Source organism: Cryptomeria japonica, chromosome 3 (assembly GCF_030272615.1).
Source record: "Cryptomeria japonica chromosome 3, Sugi_1.0, whole genome shotgun sequence".
Taxonomy (NCBI): domain Eukaryota; kingdom Viridiplantae; phylum Streptophyta; class Pinopsida; order Cupressales; family Cupressaceae; genus Cryptomeria; species Cryptomeria japonica.
In genome coordinates this window covers 124,037,813-124,059,001 of record NC_081407.1, presented here as the reverse complement: position 1 = coordinate 124,059,001, position 21,189 = coordinate 124,037,813, and the positions used below count along the sequence as shown (strand labels likewise).

Sequence of the window (21,189 nt, the reverse complement as noted above, 5' to 3'; positions counted from 1 at the left end):
CCTTAATACCTGGTCCGGCCCCATTTTGTAGAGTAACCCGTTGATGAGCGAAAAAGTCCTGCTCCTTAATACGAGCTTTCTCCATTCCCCTAGAGGCATACCCTCCGGAAATCGAGACATCGATAGGTACTCTCCAATCTTCTTGTGCCATGAAGGGAGTACGGCTATTTGGAACAAGTGTGCATCCGGAAAATCATCATTTACTCCCTCTGGAGGTTCCCCCGACTTAATCCGGGACAGCTGGTCGGCTATGACATGGCTTCACCCTCGTCTTACCACAATTAAAAATGTGAACTCCTGTAGTAGCAATAGCCAATGGCTTATCCTCCCCTGGATAATAGGCTTGTTTACCAAGTACATGAGTGCCTGGTGGTCTACGTAAAATGTGAATGGTGTGGCCAGGAGGTAATGACGGAATTTCTGTACGACATAGACCATACCGAGGGCTTCACGTTCTGTGGTACTGTAGTTCTTTTCCGCCTTCGAGAGCAACCTGCTGGCAAAATAAACAGGGTGGTCCAACCCGTGCCCTCCTACTTGGGCTAATGTAGCCCCAATGGCATAGTTTGAGGCATCCACGTGAACGTGGAATTCCTTATCCCAATTCGGGTATGCCAGTATGGGTGCTCCCATCAACCTTGTCTTCAGCTCTTCAAAGGCCTTGCTCTGTGGCTTTGCCCAAATGTATGGTTCCCCTTTCCGTGTCAACTTATCCAACGGGTGGGACACCTCAGCGAAGTTCTTGATGAACCTCCTGTAGTACCCCACATGACCAAGGAAGGACTTTATCCCCATGACATCTGTAGGAGGTTCCATTTCTACTATTACCCGAATCTTGTCCGGGTCCGTTTTCAATCCTTCTTTACACACAATGTGTCCCAACAATCTTCCTTGTGGTACCATGAATCTACATTTCTTCGGGTTGAGGGCCAACCGTGCCCTCCGACATCTCTCTAGGCACACCCCGAGGGTTTTTAAGTGGATGTCCTGTCCGCTATAGATAGACCAATCATCCAGGAAGGATTTGAAGTTCCCCACCGACATCTTGTCAAAGATGTGCAAGATGATGCGTTGAAAGGTGGCAGGTTCATTGCATAGACCGAAGGGCATTCGGTTGTATGCGTACACACCATCCTCCACCACGAAGGTTGTTTTCAACTTATCTTCCTCCACGATGGATATCTGGTTGTATCCAAAGAATCCATCCATGAAGGAATAGATTTCATGTCCAGCTACTTCCTCCAAGATGCTGACGGTGAAGGGTATGGGAAACGGGTCTTTAATAGTGACAGCGTTCAGGCATCGGAAGTCTACACAGATCCAGATCTGATTGGCCTCTTTCTTGAGGGAAATCACAATGGGAGACAACCATTGGCTTGTCTGCACTTTGAAGATTATTCCCGCTTCCAACATCCGCTCAATTTCGTCGTTCACCCGTGCAGCATAATTTTTGTTCATACGGTAAGGCCACTTCCTTACTAGTTGGGCTCCCGGTACTAATGTTATTTAGTGTACACACAACTCTGGGGGCACGCCCTTCAAGTCCTTGTATGTCCATGCAAAGACATCCTTGTATTCAAGGAAAATTTTGAAGGCTGCGGCCTTCAGCACTGGATTCCAATCATCTCCGACAAGGATGATCTTGGGGTCACTCGTCCCCCCGAGATTTGTCTCCTTTAAATTGGCTTCCTGATATTTAATGGGCTCCCCCTTCGGGAATTGGTGTGCCGACGTCTCATTCATCGAGGCCTCCCCTTCATTGTACTCGGCATATTCTGGGGGAAATATATCTGGTTCTTCCTCGATGCTCAATACATTGCACGAGGGTGTAAATAATTCATAATCTCCCATTTGCCAATGGAAGAGGCCATTCAAGGAGTCCCTGTCGTCACTAGGCATGCCTCCAGTTCTAACACCCCTTCGTCACTAGGTTCCATGCGGCATCCGTCTCCACCCTCCGCCAACTGGTCTCCCTCAGATTCCGAGTCGGAGGAGGATGCCAACTCCTCACTCACCATCTGTGTACGGAGATCGATCACGTACTTCCTCCCCACGTTTTCCAAGGACAGAGTATTACACTTCCAGTTATGGTTCGCTTTTGCTGCAATGAGCCACCCACGCCCAAGGATGGCGTCATACCCTTTCTGCTTCAGGGGAATTACTACAAAATCCAGCACGAAGGGCTGCGTGCCAATCATCACTTGCTGGCCCATGAGGGTACCAAGGGGTTTAATCCCATGTTGATCTGCCCCTAGTAGGTTGAACGTGGGGGGCCACAACGTAGGCTTTCCTAGTTTTTTCCATGTCTCTTCGGGGAGCACATTTACTCCCGACCCTCCGTCTACAATGGTGTCTGTCAGGGTAGTCCCCAGTATGCCCATTTCTACTACCGCCGGTTGGCGTCCGCTGTTGACTACCAACAACATGGGGTCGACCATGGGGCTTAGGACCTCCCTTAACGCAGAGTCGGCTATGGGGCTTACGACCTCCCTCATTTTCACCTGTGAAGGTACAAAGTTTAAGATAGCGGTTTTTAGCTGCGGCATGGTCTCCAAGAGGTCTTGAATTCTCACGGGTACCTCTATCTGCAATATTTGCCGTAAGATTTCCTCTTCTTCCCTCGTCTGTAGGGGACTTGTAGTCTCGTGGCTGTTATGCCTTTGTGTGGCCATTTCCTTTGTGATCTCGTCTCTTGCTTCCCGCACCCTCTCGGTCTCCGTGCGGGGATTTGGGTATGCACTCTTTTTGGCCTGCGCCCTGGTGATTGCCAATACTTCCGCCTCCATGGGTTCTATGTTTAGAAGGTTTACACTAGGCTTCGGGCAATTTGCATCCTCATGGTCACCTGACCTGCACCATTGGCAAAGGTGCTGAGGGTTAGCTTCCTTTGTGCAGTCGCGGGCGAAGTGTCCCCACTGATTGCAGGCCCTACACTGGATCATTGGCCGGCCTTTGGCGTCATACTGGATCCAGTTTCTATTATTGTTATTGTTATTGTTATTATTTCTTCCGCTGCCGCGTCTGTTATCCCGGTATCCTCCAGATGATGTCGTGTTTATTTGTTGGCCTGTACTCGCTGGTGCGGACGTTCTGGCCTGCTCCGTGAACAACACCTAGTTCATTTGCGTGTTCCGGGTTTTCATGTTGTATGGGCACTCCTTGGTGGAGTGTCCCATCACTTGGCAAATCTCGCAAAATGCCTTCTTCGAGAAAGTACCCTTTGTGTGCCCCTCCTCTTTGCACTTAGTGCACCATATGTCCCCTTCGGTCCGACTAGTGCTTCTCATTGTTTTGAATTCCCTTCTCATTCACTCCATGTCTTTCTGGAGCGCTTGCACCCATTTGCCAGCCTCACTGTCGTTGCTGCTTTCCTGTGACGAGTCATCCTCCTTAGATGAGCTATCCTTTTTTTTCTTCGATGTCTTGGTCTCGCTCTCGAGATCCATCGCTCTATTGTATGCATCTTCATACGATGTAGGTGGAACAATTTTCATCTTCTTTCGGAGGGAATGCTTTAGTCCCTCCATGAACCATTGCTTTTTCAACCCATCTGCTAGTTGACTCTCCATTTTTCCCAGTAGTTCCTTCAGCCGCCGACTATAAGCTCGCACTGTCTCGTTCTTATTCTACTTCGTTCCATAGATCTCGGCGACTATTTCATTGTCATCTCTCAGGAGACGGAACTCTATCCGAAACTCCTTCTTCAGATCGGGCCATGTGCCGACTTTGGCCTTATCCATATCTGAGTACCAGTCTATGGTCACTCCCCTCAAGGTTGTTGGGAATTGTGTTACCCATTCATCTTGATCGGTAACACCATCTGCTGACCATATGGTTTCGCACGTTCGACGATGGCGAACGGGATCCTCCTTCCCGTCGCCATTGAACTTCGGTAGTTTCTGTTTACCTGCCATTGATGGGGGTCGTCTCCCCTGCGGTGGCTGTTGCTGTGTCTGAGCCCTTGCGCCGCTCCCTCCAGCGTTTGTGGTGTGTCCTGCGTGGGTGACTGGTGATACCGTGTTCTGCCTGCCGTGCGTCGCACCTACAGCCGTACGGTTGCCCTCCCCTTCGCTCTCACCCGCGCCCACTCCTGGTTCCCGTTGGTGATCTTCACTCCGTGGTGTAAGGGATAAGTTTCTAAACTGATCCCGCATCTCCTCGACTAGATTTCGCTGTAACCTTGTTTCTTCCAGAAACTCTTCGTGGCTCTGCGTCCTACGAGGCTCTGGCGACACGTAGAAATATCCGTTGGCTTCTGCACCCTCCATGACACCTCCTTGGTTCCCCTCGGGCCACCCTTCGGTAGGTCGTCCTTCGGCAAGTTGCCTCAGCCTCCGTCTACGTTCTATTTGCTGCTCCAGAATCAAGGCCCTCTGCGCGGCCTCCCACTCGTTCGTTTCTGCTTTTTTATTTCTATCTTTATTCAATAGGTTGGGCATTAATTGTCGCACATTTCCATAACTCACAATACATAAATCAAAACATGTCTTTATTAATTCATTTCCTCCAATACAACTCGTGTCAATGACACTTTTATTTGAATATAAAAAGTTCAAGGTTCAATTCCCTCCTGGCCTGGCGCCATCTCGTTCCATTTCCCGTCGACTGTTTTCTTCATAGCGTTGAAGGATTTGTTAGCGTCGCTCTTCCTGGGCAATCTCCTCTAGGTGAGCCTGTTGTGCCAGCGATGCTTGTGCAAGCAACCGGGGGAGGTGGTTCATCAACCGGTTTACTGTCGGGCTAACCTCCAGCGTTGTCCACACGACACTTGGTGGGATTTCCGCCTCCGCCGCCTCTCGTCGGACATAGGTCTGGATGGCTACCTGGAGCAAAATTGAAAATTCTCTCGTTGTCGTGTCTTCTCCTGTGTAAAGTTATGTTCTCGCGTCGTCGGCCTCTGGGTTTATTTCACCAACGGGTAGGCCCATCGTGTCCGTGCACCATCCGCGTCTTCCGTTCCCGAGTACGTCTAGGCAACGGCGCCAAATGTTTGCCCTCTCGGGTGAATACTTAAAGCATAAAGTACGTAATGCAGAACAATGCCATAGATATCAGACAAGTATCAGATATGTTATTTCATTCATAATCGTGTGTTGCAAGTTACATTCTGAAGTATATAAAGATACCGAGGGGGTGCGAGTGCCAACCGTCGCACCGCAACTACCACCGCTCGGCTGCCAACTAACAAACCCAATTACAACTTAATTAACTAGTCGTATTCCCGTATGCAATAACGCAGCTAACACTTTATTCCAACTATGTCTAGGCAGACTTGGCTTATTCTTTTCCATCTACCCCTTTCCAACCTTTGGCGGACTTGAAGACTTCTTTGCCACCTTTCATCTAGCATAGGCGGACTTCATGAATGTTAGGACAATCTTTTTATGTGCATATGGCGGACTTCACACTTGTTTATGCCATGCACTTGGGTAGGGCGGAGTTTAACTTCTTTTGGCACATCTTCCCTTCCTAGGCGGACTTCAAGTAGTCTTGGCCAAGGCGAACTGGAGTGCATTTGGAAATGTCTTCCTTACCATCTTGTTGACTTAACTGTTGAACACAATGTACCACTGAGAGGGGGGTGAATCAGTGGTTCCTAAATTCTTTCCTTTTAAACAACCTTGGAATACCGGTTATCACCCTAAGCACTAAACAATCAAACCGGTAAGATAAATGTGGATATCAAAAGAGGCAAACACACAAATGCAACCCACAACACGAGATGTACGAGGAAAACCCAATATGGGAAAAACCTCAGTGAGAAATGCTGCTGGAGTCTACTACTCCAATCAAACCTCACAATGAAACAATGGATTACAGTGATTTAGGGCACCAACCCAAGGAGCACCAACCCTTGCACCAAGCACCTAGTTGCAAATGAGTTCTGCAACACCTGATCAATGGATTTTTGTCGATTAACAACCTCCTTTTCTTCACTGGTTCTCACACTACCGGTTATCAGATTACTCTCTCTGATCACTCACCGGTTACTCCTAGCCTCTCTTCTTTCTCCCTTAGCCTCACACCACATTGTGTCACCCTTGGATGCCTTCTTGACCAATCACACCTCACCGGTTTGCTTGACTGTTAGAACTGCAACAATTTGTCGGTTACTCTGTCTCTACCGGTTAGACCCTCTCACCGTTTTGCCTACTAACTCACACTGCAACTTTCTCAGAATAAACTCTAAGGCTGATAATCTTTCTCCTTGCTCAGGCTCTCTTCTCTCTCACACTTCGCATCAAGCATCAACAGATTTCAGTCTCGAGCTCACATATTTATCTTCTAGGGTTCCCGCCAAAACAACATTCAAATAGTGTTGTGTTAGGTTTTGCCTTCACCAACTCGATCCGTATTGGATTTGATCCGATCTGCTTTTCAAGAGAGATGATCTGCACGTCATCGATCAGCACCGCCAACACCTCGCATTCCAATGTGCGTTTTCTATATTTAAATTATTGCGTTTCTCTGTCACATGCCATTAATGGCTCGACTGTTTCCTTTAGCTAATGGGTACGAAGATCAGATCTTCTTGCAGGATTAGATCAATCGCTTGCCAGCTTGTCTTCCTCGAGCTGCAATCTTCTGCCATCCTCCCATGACTTCTAGGTTCTTCATAAAAGTTGACCTTCTTGTTGACTGTTACGTCGATGCACACTTCACCGACCTGTGCATGATCACCACCTGGCTTCCAGCTATCATCTTTGTCAACATCCACCTCTGTTTGGTTTGCTATGTTGGATTGACATTCTTCATTGACCAAGATTGACTACCGGTTCAACTCACCTTACCGGTATAACCTAACTCCACCGGTGGGCCTTCATACCTGCATACCTCTTCTTTGTTGGTGGATCAACTTGGTCTTCCATCAAACATGTTGGTCCTACTACACAGTCCATTTACCGACAACATTAATCTTCTCTGAGTATACTGGTTTACATCCTTCAACTTGATGGTGTGCTCAAACCCTCGATGTGGGGGTATACCAGGTGGAATATCAGCGAAGACCAAACTATGCTTATCCAAAACCTCCCGAAGTTCCTCATCCTAGAAGTAAATCGGTTGCCCTTTCACAGGTTTTGTCGAGATCAAGCAATGTGTTGCCCAGACTACTTCATCATGTCTAAAGATGGCTTCCATTCGTTTGGCAGAAATCTCCCTCGGGTCGCCATTCGACATTCCTCTGAGAACCACCTTCCTGCTATCCACCTCGAATGAGAACTCCATCTTTTTGAAGCTTTGTGTGTACTGGTCAAGGGTCTCCATCCATTGAATGCCCAGTATGACATCTGTGTCATCCAGATCTACTACAAATAAATCGTCTGTCACCGTGTAGTTTCCCATGGTGATGCTCAGTTGCGGAACCAGGTGAGTGCATGATAGGAGATTGCCTCCTACCACCTTGACATCGAACCCTTCATGCTCCTTTGTATGCAAACCCATTCAGGTGACGAGTGACGAGTTTATGAAGTTGAGCGAGGCCCCACTCTCTAGCATAAAAAGGACTCATTGCCCTTGAAGCGTACCACTTACCCTAAACACACTGCACCTTGGGGTACCCGCCAGTGTGGCAATGACGCCTCCCCTCCATACCGATGTGGAAATTCTCTCCGCCAGGCTTGTTTCTTCGACAGATTCTTCCCTTGGTGGTTCACTTTCCTCATGCTCCTCTTCTCCATCGAACATCACCTCAATATAATGAATCTTCCCTTTGCCCAAACATCGGTGTCCTGGCTCCCATGGCTCCCTGCAGGTGAAATAAAGCTTCTTCCTTCTGAGTTCCTGTTTTGTGGCCTCATCCAACGATGACTTCTTCAGGAAGGGTTTATTATCCTTCTCCTTCAGAACAAAGGGTGGTTTGGTATGTGCAAATTTCTGGAAGAGGACGATGTTCCCATGTTACAGGCCTTCTTGATTGCTTCCATGAGCGTGCTGGGATCGAACCCTTTCACCCAACCTTTCAGGGGTTCCATCAATCCGTCCATGAACAAGACTACCAATCTTCGCTCTGAGATGTCTGTTACCAACACGGATAGCCTCTAGAACTCTATGATGTAACTGTCCATAGGTCTCAACTATTTTAGTTGCGCCAGCTCCTTGAAATTGAGTTCTAGATCCTTCCCATCAAATCAGTCGATGAGCCTCTCCGTGAAGTCGACATAGGAAGTTATCTGGTCATGGCCGAGAGTGACCATTCCATGATGCCACCATTCGTGAGCGACTCCTTCCAGGTGAAGTGCTGCAAACTTGATAGCTTCATCTTCAGGCATCGGGTTGAGTTGGAAGTAGGTATCTTCTTTTTGTACCCAAACTCGTGCCGAGGTTGCCTCGGTCCCATCAAAGGATGACAGATTGATCTTATTAACCTTCCGCTTGATGTCATCGTTATAGTGACCATAATAGCCCCGACTTCTGCAGCTCGAGTATTTCATCCGGAGCTCAGCATAATCCTTGAAGGATATGTCCCCCTTGAGATTTGCATCCCTCCAATCTTGGTTCAACTGTGCTTGCATCTCCTAAAAAGTGGGTTCTTTCTCCCCGCACGACGCTTCTGATTTTTGGGAAAAAGTCGGCATCAACGGCCGTGAATGTGAGTGCTGGGAGTTTGACCTTCTAGTGACCGAATTATCGCCCTGCCCATTTTGTTCTCCATTCGTTTTTCCCAAGGCCAATTGTCGTAATGTTTCCTCCTTGATTTGTTGTCGTTGAGCTAAGCTTGGCTTTTGGTTAGCTCCCTTAATAGTGCCATGACTTCTCTTGCAAGATCCTGTGGTTCCCCCATTCGGTCAGCAGAACAGTACCTCCTTCTAGTGTACACTTGCATCCACTACCCGACAGGCTGGCAAGATCACCAGCTCTGATACCACTATAAGATTTTGTACGCAATACGGTCTTCTTCAACCGCTCCATGTACGGTGTAAATTGTGTATGGCCTCCTCAGAACATACGGTGGTGACCGTATGGTACACTTCCCTCAGGCAGTTAGTGTACGATGTAATTTGTATGGCTCCTTAGAACGTACGGTGGTAACCGTACGGAACACTCCCCTCAGGAAGTCGGTGTGTGATGAGCGTGGATCAATGACCTTGATCGTACGGTGGTATGGTCGTATGGGCTGGACGTACGGTAGTAGCCGCACAGTGAGTGGGTGGTATGGTTGTACGGTGAGTGAATATCCACCGAGTTTCATCCTTGAGCCCTCCAGACGTTTAGACAGTTCAGCGTTGCACAGAGAAATGAAATGAATTATTAATATTCCAGACACAAGAGACTTGCCAGAAGAAAGATTCGCACATGCAAAGACAAATTATATTGATAATGATTGCACAACAGATTATACAGACTCCGAAAAGAAGCAAAATAGGGTGAGGAGAAACTCCCACCGAAACTGCGGATGCCAAGTAGGGAGGATCTCTCACCTCCGAAATGGCAGACAAGCTGAACTCCAATTGGAATTCGCACATACGAAGAAATTACCAAATTCGCATACCTACAACAATGACTAACTCGGCCATAAATATGGGCTCCGGGAAATTTCCCGAAGGGTTCCAAACAAGCTGACACGACCGAAATAAAACTTGACTAATTAAATAAGGGGCCCGAAAGATTTATTATTAAATTTGGGCCATACAATAAAGTACTTTAATTTTATTATTTAATTATATCGGGGACATCACAGTTTGGTAGAGATGGCGAATCTAACTAGACTCACGGAGTACTTGGGTTGTAAGTCCTACAACCTCACATCAAGGAAATGGCCTTAAGACTCGCCGAGTTTTAGTGAGTTTGGGGTAGTGTTGATGGGCATTTTGTGACACTCTCAAACATAGAGTAAAATACTAAGTATTCTAACCTCTCTTGAATAAGGAAACTCAAATGCTAAATGATGTGATCATTTAAGGTAACCCCAAGGTTCCTATTGACAGTTCTTGATGTTGTAATGGATATACTCAGTGAAATGATGTGATATGTTGTTTACACAAAGGGACTTATGTTGTTCACTTTTACAAAATTGTTGGAACTTGAACATCAGATTAGCAATTTAGTGATGCTTTCTTCCTAAACTAACTCAAACTTCTACCAAACAAAGATCAAAAGGATAAGGGTTAAAGAATCTAATCTAAGACCTATGAACAATGATGATAATGGATAGTGCTTTAGATGGACAAATTCCTTAAATCAAACTTTGCTTCACCAAGAGGAAACAACTACACAAAACTGATGCGATCTCCAAAGGAAATTGAAATATTTTCCTATTGTAAACATCCATCCCAATACCCAATGTTGGCGCAATCCAAATGAACATGCATAATCGAATTAAGATCATAATAAGTTCAAACTAACCATGTTGCAATTTGCAATCAACAAACTACAAATGGTCATAGTCCTCCATTACAATCAATGAACTTCAACTAAAACTTGAGAAGTAGAAACCATGCAAAATGTTGAAACAACACACAAAGATCCACCATATCTTCAATCAAAACTATGTATTTATTCCAGCATAGTCTTGGCAACAATTGCTAATCTCCTCCTACTAATAATTCTACCACCATTAACTATTAACTTCTAACTATTAACCTTTACAAATGAAAAGGCCAAGCCTTATATAGACTTTGAATTACAAAATGAAGGGTCCAGATTGATTCTAAATCAATGGCCAAGATAATTCAATAAAACCCTAAGGGGAGTTAGTTATAACTACCACCTCATAAATTTAATGCCATCCAATGAGAAAATTACACAACTTTGAATGCACGTCCTTTTAGGGAAGGGACCAATGAAAATGAGTTGTAACATTATATTTAATGTCTTGCTACATGTCCATCTCTTCTTCTTTGGATGAGTCGGGTTCAATGAATCTAGACATGTTGACCTTGAACTATTTGGTTCGTAGAGATGAGCAGGCGCTACCTCAGCTCTTACCCGCCTTGTAAAGTTTCTCCTCTCTTCACTTAGCTCTTCATTCCAGATTTCCATCCTTGAACTTGATATCCTTCTTCATTCTCCATCGAATGAGTTTCTAACTTTGATTAACTCTTCTGAAACTTCAAAATGCTCTCTTTGATCTTTCCTTTCACCTTTCATCTTCATTTTTGCCATCCTCCATGATGTCCTTCATCCTGAGCGAATTTCCTGACTTGTCGTAGTTGTATCCTCAATTTTGTTATTTTCTTCCTTGTCATCATCTTGTAGTGTTGATCCTATCTCACGCTCTTGTTGAGTCCTTCATCATAGAGCAATCTGCTTCCTTGCATTACTTGGAACTTGACCTCTTCATGTTGTTGTTGTATCTTTCTCCATCATTCACCATCATTCCATGCATCATTCCTTGCATCAATCTGGAAAAGAGAGAAACTACCTTAGATCATATTATGAATGAAATCCTATGTAAATAAAATGCAAGAAGATTGAGAGTTCAAGATCTTGGATTCTTAGTTCATGATAATCAATCTTCAATAGAAAGGTGTGAAACAATATCAACAATATCATCAACAATTCATAAAAATTGCTCCACAAGACCATTCCTACAATCTGGAAATGGCATTTTTCACTTGATAAATGAAGTTTTGGGTCTAGAAAATGCTCAAAATGATGAAGAAATTGCTCAGATTTGAATATGAATGATTTGTTTTGTAATGTCCCCATTTTGCGAGCATCAAAGTTTGTAAGAATTAGCCTATCATTTGACCCTTGTAGGCTAATAATTATTGATAGAGGGCCTCGTGTGGCAGTTACTTGGTGATTAGAGACATTACTCTTCAGCTGGATTCAGGTTTTGGCCTTTGCACAGGTTTTTTGACTCAGATTGACACACTTACTATTTATAGTAAGTTACTATTTTGGGAGAGTTAGGGTTCCTATTAATAGAAAGACACCTGAGCAGAGCTTATTGGCAGTGTCAACCTTGATTGGGCCTTTGCAGCTATTTCTAGACTCAGTTCCACATACTTACTATTTATAGTAAGTCACTATTCAGGGTTTCTATTTTTAGACAAGCATCCAATCACATGGAGAACAGGGAGAGTCGACTCCTGGCTTAGACAGTTTAGCAATCAGACAAGTACATCAAGAGATATTAAAGTTTAAGTGACTTAAGTGATTTATTTAATATTTTAATATTATTATAAAGTTCTAAAGTAACTTTATAATAATAAAGTCACTTTAATATAATAAAGTGCGTTAAGTGAATAATTTAATGTGGGAATAAATCTTTTATCCCACATTGGCCAGGAAGGTGTTTGAGCTCTCTTAAGGAAAGAATAAAAGGAAAGGCAAGAGTTCATTCTCAGCATCTGGTTGATGAATAGTATTTTGATTGATTTTTATTGTGGAGCCTAGGGCTTTCGCAATTTTCTTCTTTGATCATAGGAAACGAAAACTTCCTATTGATAGTAATTTTGAAGGTGTGAAATAACACCTGAATTATTGCAGTTGTGGGAAAGAATACTTCAGTTCTTTCATTTGTGCAAATTGGTGAATTTTTCTACAAGGGTTTGAAGTTTATTGTTGGAGAACATTTATAATTGGTTGTGAATCGTCCTTCTTTGGCACATGGAGTTATATCATTCTTGTTGGGAGAGATTATCAACAAATTATTCAGGGTTTTAAGAGCAGATTGCAAGTTTGTTCTTGCTGCTACAGTGCGCATGAACAGTGCACGTGAACAGTGCGCGTGAACAGTGCCGCGCTATAGTATCTTGCTTGATTCCGATTGCAACTTTCATCTCCATCATTAAGCATCACTCTTATCAGGTTCCTCTTGCAACTATTAGTAGCTAGTATTGAAATATTAGGCATATAATTTTGTTGTTGTAAGTGATAACTTAGAATCAGATTTGGCATTGATGTAGTCTTTTTGTAAGCCAATTAGTATTGGCAAATCCATAGCAGCATTGTACTTAGGAATGGATTCAATAAAGGAGATATATGTTGCATACCATTTGTTTGACGAAATGTCCTTTTAATAGCATATATGATCAGCATAATAGTTGCATGCCAGTTGTTTGTCGAAATGTCAGTTGGCTGTAGGTATGCATTCCATATCTAGTTTTCATGTATATGCATTAAAAATACCAAAAAGAACTGCACTCGCATACTAGTTCATTGTAAGAGGTATTGTCAACATCATTGGTGAACTTCCTAAATTTCTTGGCAACTTTCAAAGTGTATCAAACAATCTGAAATACAAAAATCAGAATAGAGAAAGACAGCATACAAAGTGTTTGACAATATTCCTTGAGCCAAAATCAATCAGTTTGGGCAAGGGATATTACATGTTTCTCCTTGACAATTCGCTTCTTTTCTACTTTCAATGTTAACTCCTCCTGCTGTAACCTGATTTTCTTGTTCAAGTTTTCCTCCTTCTTCAATACTCGGTCGGAAACCTAATTTCATGTACTTGAATTTACAGTTTTCTATTGGAGTTCAGCCTCCTGCTGGAATTCTCACCTCTCTATTGCATCTCGGATCTGCTCTGCCTTTGAATGTTCTGATCTGAGTTGTGAATTGATTGTTTGATCCTTCTTTTATGCACACTCAATGCATGACTTTGAAATCTGATCTTCTTCAATAGTTTTGTTTGGAATTTGATTTGCTTTGCAATAAAATTCGCTTCATGTTTGCTGTTGGGAATTGTTTTGAATTGTTGTGAAAATGATTGCTCTTTGACCTTGCATAAATAGGTGCTCAAGTAGAAACTTAACCTTTAACAAAAGGAGGTTGGATAGGTTAGAATTATTTTGTTTTTCAATTGCAAATCCTTCTCCATCTCAGGTTGGCCCTTTCCTTTAGACATTTGCATTTTAAAATTGAAATTAGGAGAGAATTTTATTGTTCTTGCAATCAGGTTGGATTTTTTACCTAATTCCACACATTTTATAGGGATATCAATATCCAAGTGGGCCTCATTTGTTTCAACATGTATTGAATGCATATAAATATAAGGTATAGCGCTCACTTCTGAGCAGATTTCACATTGCTCTTGTATTTACCCAGCGGATTTCAGCCTAAGGTCTGCATTTTTAGGCAGATTTTTGCCCTATGCCTGCATCGTTGAACGTGAATTTCACCTTGTTTTACAATGTTGAGCAGGTTTTAGGGGTATGCTTGCAATGTAGAGCGGAAATCACACCTCTTCATGCATTTTGTGGCACGATTTAGACTTAAGTATGTATTGTACGGCAGAAATTGAGGGTAGTCTTGCATTGTAAATTGGAATTGCAAGATACTCATGCATTGTTGAGCTTTATTGCAAGGTAGTCTTGCAATGTTTGGAGGAATTGCAAGATGAACACGCAATTTTAAGAGGGATTGCAAGGTTGAAATTGCAAGGTTGACATGCAATGCTGAGCAAAATTGCAAAGTTGATGTGCAATGTGAAGTGAAATTGCAAAGTTGATGTGCAATGTGAAGTGAAATTGCAAAGTTGATGTGTAATGAAATTTACCTTAATGCATGCAAAAAACTAGGCAAAATGAAAGGCGAGAATGCATATGGTGCTTGCATAAAAGTGCAAAATGTAAAGTTGTCTTACACAATACGGTGAAAATGCAAGGTTGTCTTGCACAATTTTTTTCACGAATTTCTGGCAATTTATTTCCTCTCTTGGAACGATTTTCTTTGCAATTTGAGGAGGATATGCATATGATGCTTGAGGAATTGCAAGGCAATTTTACAATTTCTATCAGTCTTATATTTTTTTATCAAAATTGCAAAGCCATTTAACAATGTGAAGTGAAATTTTTCAATTAAGTTTTACAATTTCAATTGCAACTTCACCTTTTTACTTTACCATTTTGCACAATGTGTCTCATGAGTTTTGGAATTCATTGCAAATTTAAACTTCCACTTTTACACTTTTGTGCAAGGAATTTTTCACTTTCAAACTTCAAAATTTTCAGTATCAAAATTTCATAACTTTCACAGACTTGATTTTGCAATAAATTTTCTCTCAAATATCCTTGCACAATTTCATTTTTCAACCCACTCCTATACTCTACAAGACCAAACCCCTCATTCTAAGGCCAGCAACTTCAAAATTATTGCCAAGCTAAATTAAACAAAGCAAAACACGTAGAAAAAAAAGGTGGTCCCCATTTGCATGGGGTGTGTGTGTTTACAACAAATAGGTAGGTCTTGTAACAATTATACACACACACACACATATATATAAACATACACACATACACATACACATACACATACACATACACATACACATACATACACACACACACACACACATACATATACTCATATACATATATACATGCATGTATATACACATATACATATACATACATACATACATACATACATACATGTATATATGTATATGTGTATATATATATACACTAACCAGAGGCCTTGGTAGCTTATTCTATATCTATTTGTTCAAGAGGAGTAGATCCCAAACAATTTGCATCCTCTAAATCATCATAATTGAAACAAAACCATTATGGAGGAGGATATCAAGAGCTTTGGCTATGGTGTCCAAACAAGAATTGTGATGCCTTAAATTCTAATTCCGTTTCACCCTCTTGATTTTTGTAGCCAACTCTTAAAATCATGCACAACTACATTGTGATTAGTTAATAAAATATCTCATTATCAATGATTTGTAGAAGGATTGGATAGATTCAATAGCAAGAATGAATGCAACTCAAGAAGCACTTTGGTGAAGGAAGAAGAAGTTTTGAGATAGAGTCAGATAATTGGATGCTTGAGAATGTCTAGGATGGTATGGGATATCTTAGAGTAGGCTTTGGTATACAAGAAAATTGAGGAAATCAACATTTTTTGCTTCTATGCAAAACCAGTATAAGTGCATAAAGTTTATTAGATGATTGGGGCAAGTGGATGAAGATTTTGGGGTTGTAGGTAAATAGGCATTAATGACCTTCTCTATTGAAGATTTCACCTTTGAGAATAGTTATACCCTTTAGTGAGAAACTAAAATTTTGTAGCACTTCATATGGGTACCCAATCTATCATCCCTAAAAAATGTCTGGCACAAATTGATTAGGGGTTGTCCTTCCTAAAACTGGCTTGCAAGATCTTTGCTCTGATACCATTGTAATGTTCCCAAATTTAGATTCTTGAAAATTTCCGGATTCTTTCTATTTTCTTGATTTTAAAACAATTTGAAAACCGAATCAACAATTTGGAAATAAGCATGTGTCTGGAGACTCGTGAAACAACCCCTCTTAACATTAAACCCTCAATTGCATGCTCAATAGTAGATCTAGCATTGCCCAGTTTAATTACTGAAATTTCCTCACATAATAAATACCAGAACTGATGCAATTACTTGTAATATGTAACAGCAGAAGTATAAGACGTTATTTACTCACAATATGCTTTTTGCTCATAAGAGTGATGCTTCAATATGATATTTCAGTTTCAATTTCATGCTAAATAGACTCATAAGGCGAAAATATTGGTTCCACTGATGATCACAGTGGATATGATTACTATTTAGGATGTGGCAAGCACTATGAGGGTATTTGCTGTCCACAACTATCAACTTGACTGCTCCTGCTCCTCCAATTCACTTTATCAGTGATTAACAATCTTCAAATGTGTAATATGGCTCAGCAAGGAAGCTCATAAAGATGCCCATTAAAGTCATATGATCCATCCAAATACAATGAATGCTCTTCAGAATTGCTGTGATCTACAATATAGAGTCAGTCATGCTCCCTAGTTGATGTACAACATCCAATCAAGGCTGCGATTGGGTAATGGATTGGTATGGTTCCCAGAACACAATCAAATCAGCATGTGCCATAAAAACCTTTTCCAATAGCTGTGCCTTACTTATGAGATGTGTGACAATTCACTGCAGCTGGACAAGGATTGAGGCAGTTCATCCAATCAGCAATATGATATGACAAATAAACCCTGAAATTTATAAACAAGCACATCCAGATGAACAACAATTAATTTTGTGACTTGCTTGACAATTTCTCCTTATGCTGGCACCACAATCTGAAAATGCTGGTCGCTCCAAAATCATATGAAAATCAGCAACAGAAAATGTTTGAAAAGTCTGAAAATACTGAAATTTGATTCCTTGATGGCAATAAATTATTTGCTTGCTAATCTTGATTGCCAAGACCTTGAAAATTTGTACAAATCTTCGAATTAGTTCAACATGCGAATCCTATGTGGAAATTGCCAGTGCCAAAGGTGAGGGTTTTCATCCTCATCTCCAGAGAAGAGAGCCAAGAGGGTTTTCATCCTCCTGGATCTCAGGAATACAGCGAAGGGTTTTTGTCCTTGGATGCAAAATCAAACAAACTCAAAATGAAGAATGACAAATGAAATCGTGATAATGAAATGAAGCTAGGCACCTCTTTGATCCTGGGTTATTTTGTAATCCTTTCTTAGACTGTGATGAATCATTTTTTATAAGAAGAAGGCTTTCAAACATACTGTAAAATTCTTTTCACATTAATATACTGGTAACTGTGGCTTTTGGGTAGTTCTCGATATCGGTGATGTTTTAATTCATCTGATACCTGTTTGTCTAGGTGTGATTGAATTTGAATGCTAGTAAAGTTCATTTCTAATCCAATAAAGATCTAATGTTTTATGATGCCAATTAAGTGATTCAAGCACACAAGTAGTAAGTCTTTTAATAGCTTTCTAATTTCTCCATCTTTTGGCCCAATAGATTTGGCACCGATCTGAACTGCATGAAATTGATCAAATTTCTTAAATGTGTTTTCATTTTCTTCATAATAATGATTCTGTAGCCAATTAAGACAAATCTTTTTGAGTCCATTTAATCTGATCATCAAGTAAACTTGCATTGCTCTCAGGACATCAGTAGATCCATCTTTTGCAAAATTCAAGGGCGTGCGTTACGATGATAGTAATGTTTGCCCTGCACATTTGTCTACTTCTTGAGTAAAGTCACCTATAATACAACCTTAGCAAAACTCCCTATATGGACTTGCAGAGCCAAAAGTGAGGAGGGGAGACACCCTCTTGTAAAGAACTAGTTTCCTCTTGTAGCTCCCTGAGAGATCAAGGCAAAATGATAATCCGATGCCCTGGGATCATCTGTTCCTGATAAATCCTAAGGTGTAAGACTGGGAGCCCATAACAGAGATCAATCTATATCCTTGTGAGGAAAAACAATAAACGTTGTGGGGATGTCTCACCACCCCTAGGACAGTTAAGGGACATTTCAGATGTCCATGGGATATCAAGCAGCGTTGAAATGCATCCCCAACTTTTTGACAGATAAAGATGACTCCTGCCATCCCGGCATACTGGAAATGCTTGTAGGGACATGGACATTGGGAAAGGGGCAAGGACGTGTCCTGTGTAACCCTGATAATATATTTTATTGAGTATTTAATTGTTACAAGTGTTACATATTGAATTATACTACAAGTAAAATGGAGGGTACATGCAAAAATCAATGTTTCTTTTGGTGTGTTCACACATTTAAGAAATAAAAAAAGAATATCTTCTTTTCTTGGATTTCTGCCTTTTTTATTTTTTGTATGTGTTTCTGGCCCCTTGCAGTATTGTCCCCACAACCATGGCATTTGTAAACATTCAAAACTGACATACTAAGAGTCTTTACTTTCTCCTTTGTATTTTTTTTCCTTTTTATTTCCTTCATGACCACATATTTAGATAAAATCAATGTTTTGACAAACTATACTATGAAGACAAATCTAGTAATTAATTTGTCAAAATTGTTTGCTTCTCTTGTAAGTGTTTGGTAAATGTAGTTACCAAATCTGGTTTGCTTCTGATTTTTTGAACTGGAGGGATTGGTCTGTTGATCTGGATTTTTCAATTGCAAATTTGCTATAGAAATTTTTCTGATCCCTTAGAAGATTTTGGATTTATGATTTTTTTGACCTCCAGAATGAATTGAATTTTTTGAAAGTAGTAGCTATGGCTTTAAAGCAGAGAATGCAGAGAAACAAGTCAGTGTCATACTAGCCCTTAGCTATATGTATAGTTTGTTTTTTCTTTGTGGCTCTTTTAAAAAGACAAGGGTATGTCCACTTCTGTTCCTTTGTCAACAGTAAATGGGATGAACTTTCTCAATATTTTAATCCATTTTATTAATATTCTAATATTTCCTTTTGATGATTATTTGAATTATGTTTTTGGTTCCTTGGGAAAGTTGGGGAGGGTAATAGTTGATCAATTATTTTCAAAATTCAGGTTATGAGGATGGTTGAGGCTCTGGAAGGATTTGCTCTATTTCTCCCAAGCACAAAAGAAGAAACTCAGTTGGGAGAAAAATTAGTTGCTCTTTCTCGACAAGTAAGTAGTGATTATGTACAGCTATTGTAAGGATTGCATTTTTCATTGATGTGCTGTACCATGTGAAATTCGCTGCCTATATGGGAATCAGTAGAAAATCTTAACTACTCTGGCAAAATTTACTGCCAGTAATGACGATGTTAAATTTATTTGTATCTGTATTATTTAAATTTTATGTGGGGGGCTGAACTCTGCTAATCTACTACCAGTTCCAAGGTCAGGGTGCAGAATTACTGAGGAGGGTACGCACACTTTCATCAATGAGCCGAATGCAAGATCAATCTGGAGGAGCTGCCACATTGTTTCCTGAATTGGAAAAAGTCGATGATCAATGCCTTGGTGAAATGCATGAGGTTGGCATTCTTGTTGAACAGCAAAAATGGCTCTTTCTGCCAGGCATTTAAGTAACTGAAAGAATTACAAGGGCATGGATATTTTTTGTGTTATCAGTATCCAAGATGACCGACTTCTTGTTTCTAACATTGCAGGTTATAAACCAGCAAACTGACGCCATTTCTCGCCTTGGCACTTTGCTAAATAAGGATATGAGAAATTTGCAGATTATGAAGCCAAAAGAAACAAACATGTGAGGTGGGTCCCTTGAAAGTGTTTTGAGAAAACTTAAGTGAATGGAAGGCTCCGAGGGAAATGTTGCAGTGGAGCTGGAGTATTCTTCATGGCATCGCCAATCTTTTTAATGCTTTGTTTTGATCGGTATTTGATATCTGGTCTTTTCTCTGAACAAACCAGTCAAAAACTTTGAACAAATTTATTTTGAGTCTCTTACGTAGAATTATCGGTAATCTTCTCCCAAATTTAACAAGTGTTTGTTATTATCAATATTTAATTCTGACAAACATAGCAAGATTACAGTCGTTTTGATTTTGCATTTAAATTTCTAACCTATAACAGGTCAAATTTGTGTGTATGAAAAGTGGACCTGTATCTATATCTGAATACACAACACTTTAATAAGTCATTAGATGCATGGTTAGTAAATCAATAATCAATGAATAATAAAACCATTACAAAGCGACCTATTGCCTTCTAGTAGATGTGAATTTGAGTCTTGCTCTCAGATTTCATTATGCAACACCGGTGACTAGACGACACCTAAATGAAGGATTTAATCTATATAAGCACAAAATTGAACTAAATGGATGCAAGATTAAGCTAGATGAGTGAATATTGAGTTAGATGAATTAAAACAATCATGATTAACTTAATATGCAATAAACTAAAATGTAATATTCTCAATGCACAAAATTTCAATGATTCTAGAGAAAAAAACATCATAATAACAATAAATCTCCAGGGTAATCTAAATGAGAGATGAAACCTTGAATTTATAAAAAATCCAGAGAGAGACCAACGGTCAAGATCGATTAATGATGAGTGGCCGAGATTCTCCAAGAGGAAGCACAATCCAGGTGAATTGATGTGATTGGTTGTTTTTCTCAGCTTTAAAAGAAATTGAACTAGATTTAAGATAAAATCAGAAAAACTGATTTATTTTATATTTTTATTCAATTTTGATATTTAATTGATTTAATTGCTTTTATGAGATTTTTCAATTTAATTTTTTTTTCAAATTTAATTCTTTTTTAATGATTTAATGGCAAATTGATTTATTAATTAAATATGCTAGGATATTTAATTAAATAATAAGATAATTGATTAAAATGATTTACTTGGAATGATTAATTAATTAAATAAATATTTAATTAATATGGAATGATTTATTTACCATGTGACATTGATGATTTAAGAATTAATTAATTAGGTACTCATGGTTGATTTAATTGTCTTTGGTTAGGATCTTGGTGATGTTGTCGAGATTAGGGGCCCATGGTTTAGATGACCATTTTTAGGGTATTACATTTGCCC

At 40.6% G+C, this 21,189-nt stretch overlaps 1 protein-coding gene across 7 annotated transcripts in view; it reads left to right on the top strand.

Annotated features, from left to right (window-relative positions):
* Window positions 1–20,174, top strand: part of LOC131038768 (nuclear pore complex protein NUP54) — a 125,266-nt gene extending 105,092 nt beyond the window's left edge. For 5 of the 7 annotated variants that reach the window (XM_057971316.2, XM_057971313.2, XM_057971314.2 and 2 more), the window contains 3 exons: window positions 19,201–19,302; window positions 19,512–19,655; window positions 19,791–20,174. In XM_057971316.2, coding sequence (XP_057827299.2) covers window positions 19,201–19,302; window positions 19,512–19,655; window positions 19,791–19,892 — 348 coding nt within the window. In that variant the 3' untranslated portion in view covers window positions 19,893–20,174. The remainder of the gene's footprint in view (window positions 1–19,200; window positions 19,303–19,511; window positions 19,656–19,790) is intronic. The other 2 variants (XM_057971317.2, XM_057971312.2) reach the window with 1 other exon arrangement.
* The last annotated feature ends 1,015 nt before the right edge of the window (window positions 20,175–21,189 follow it).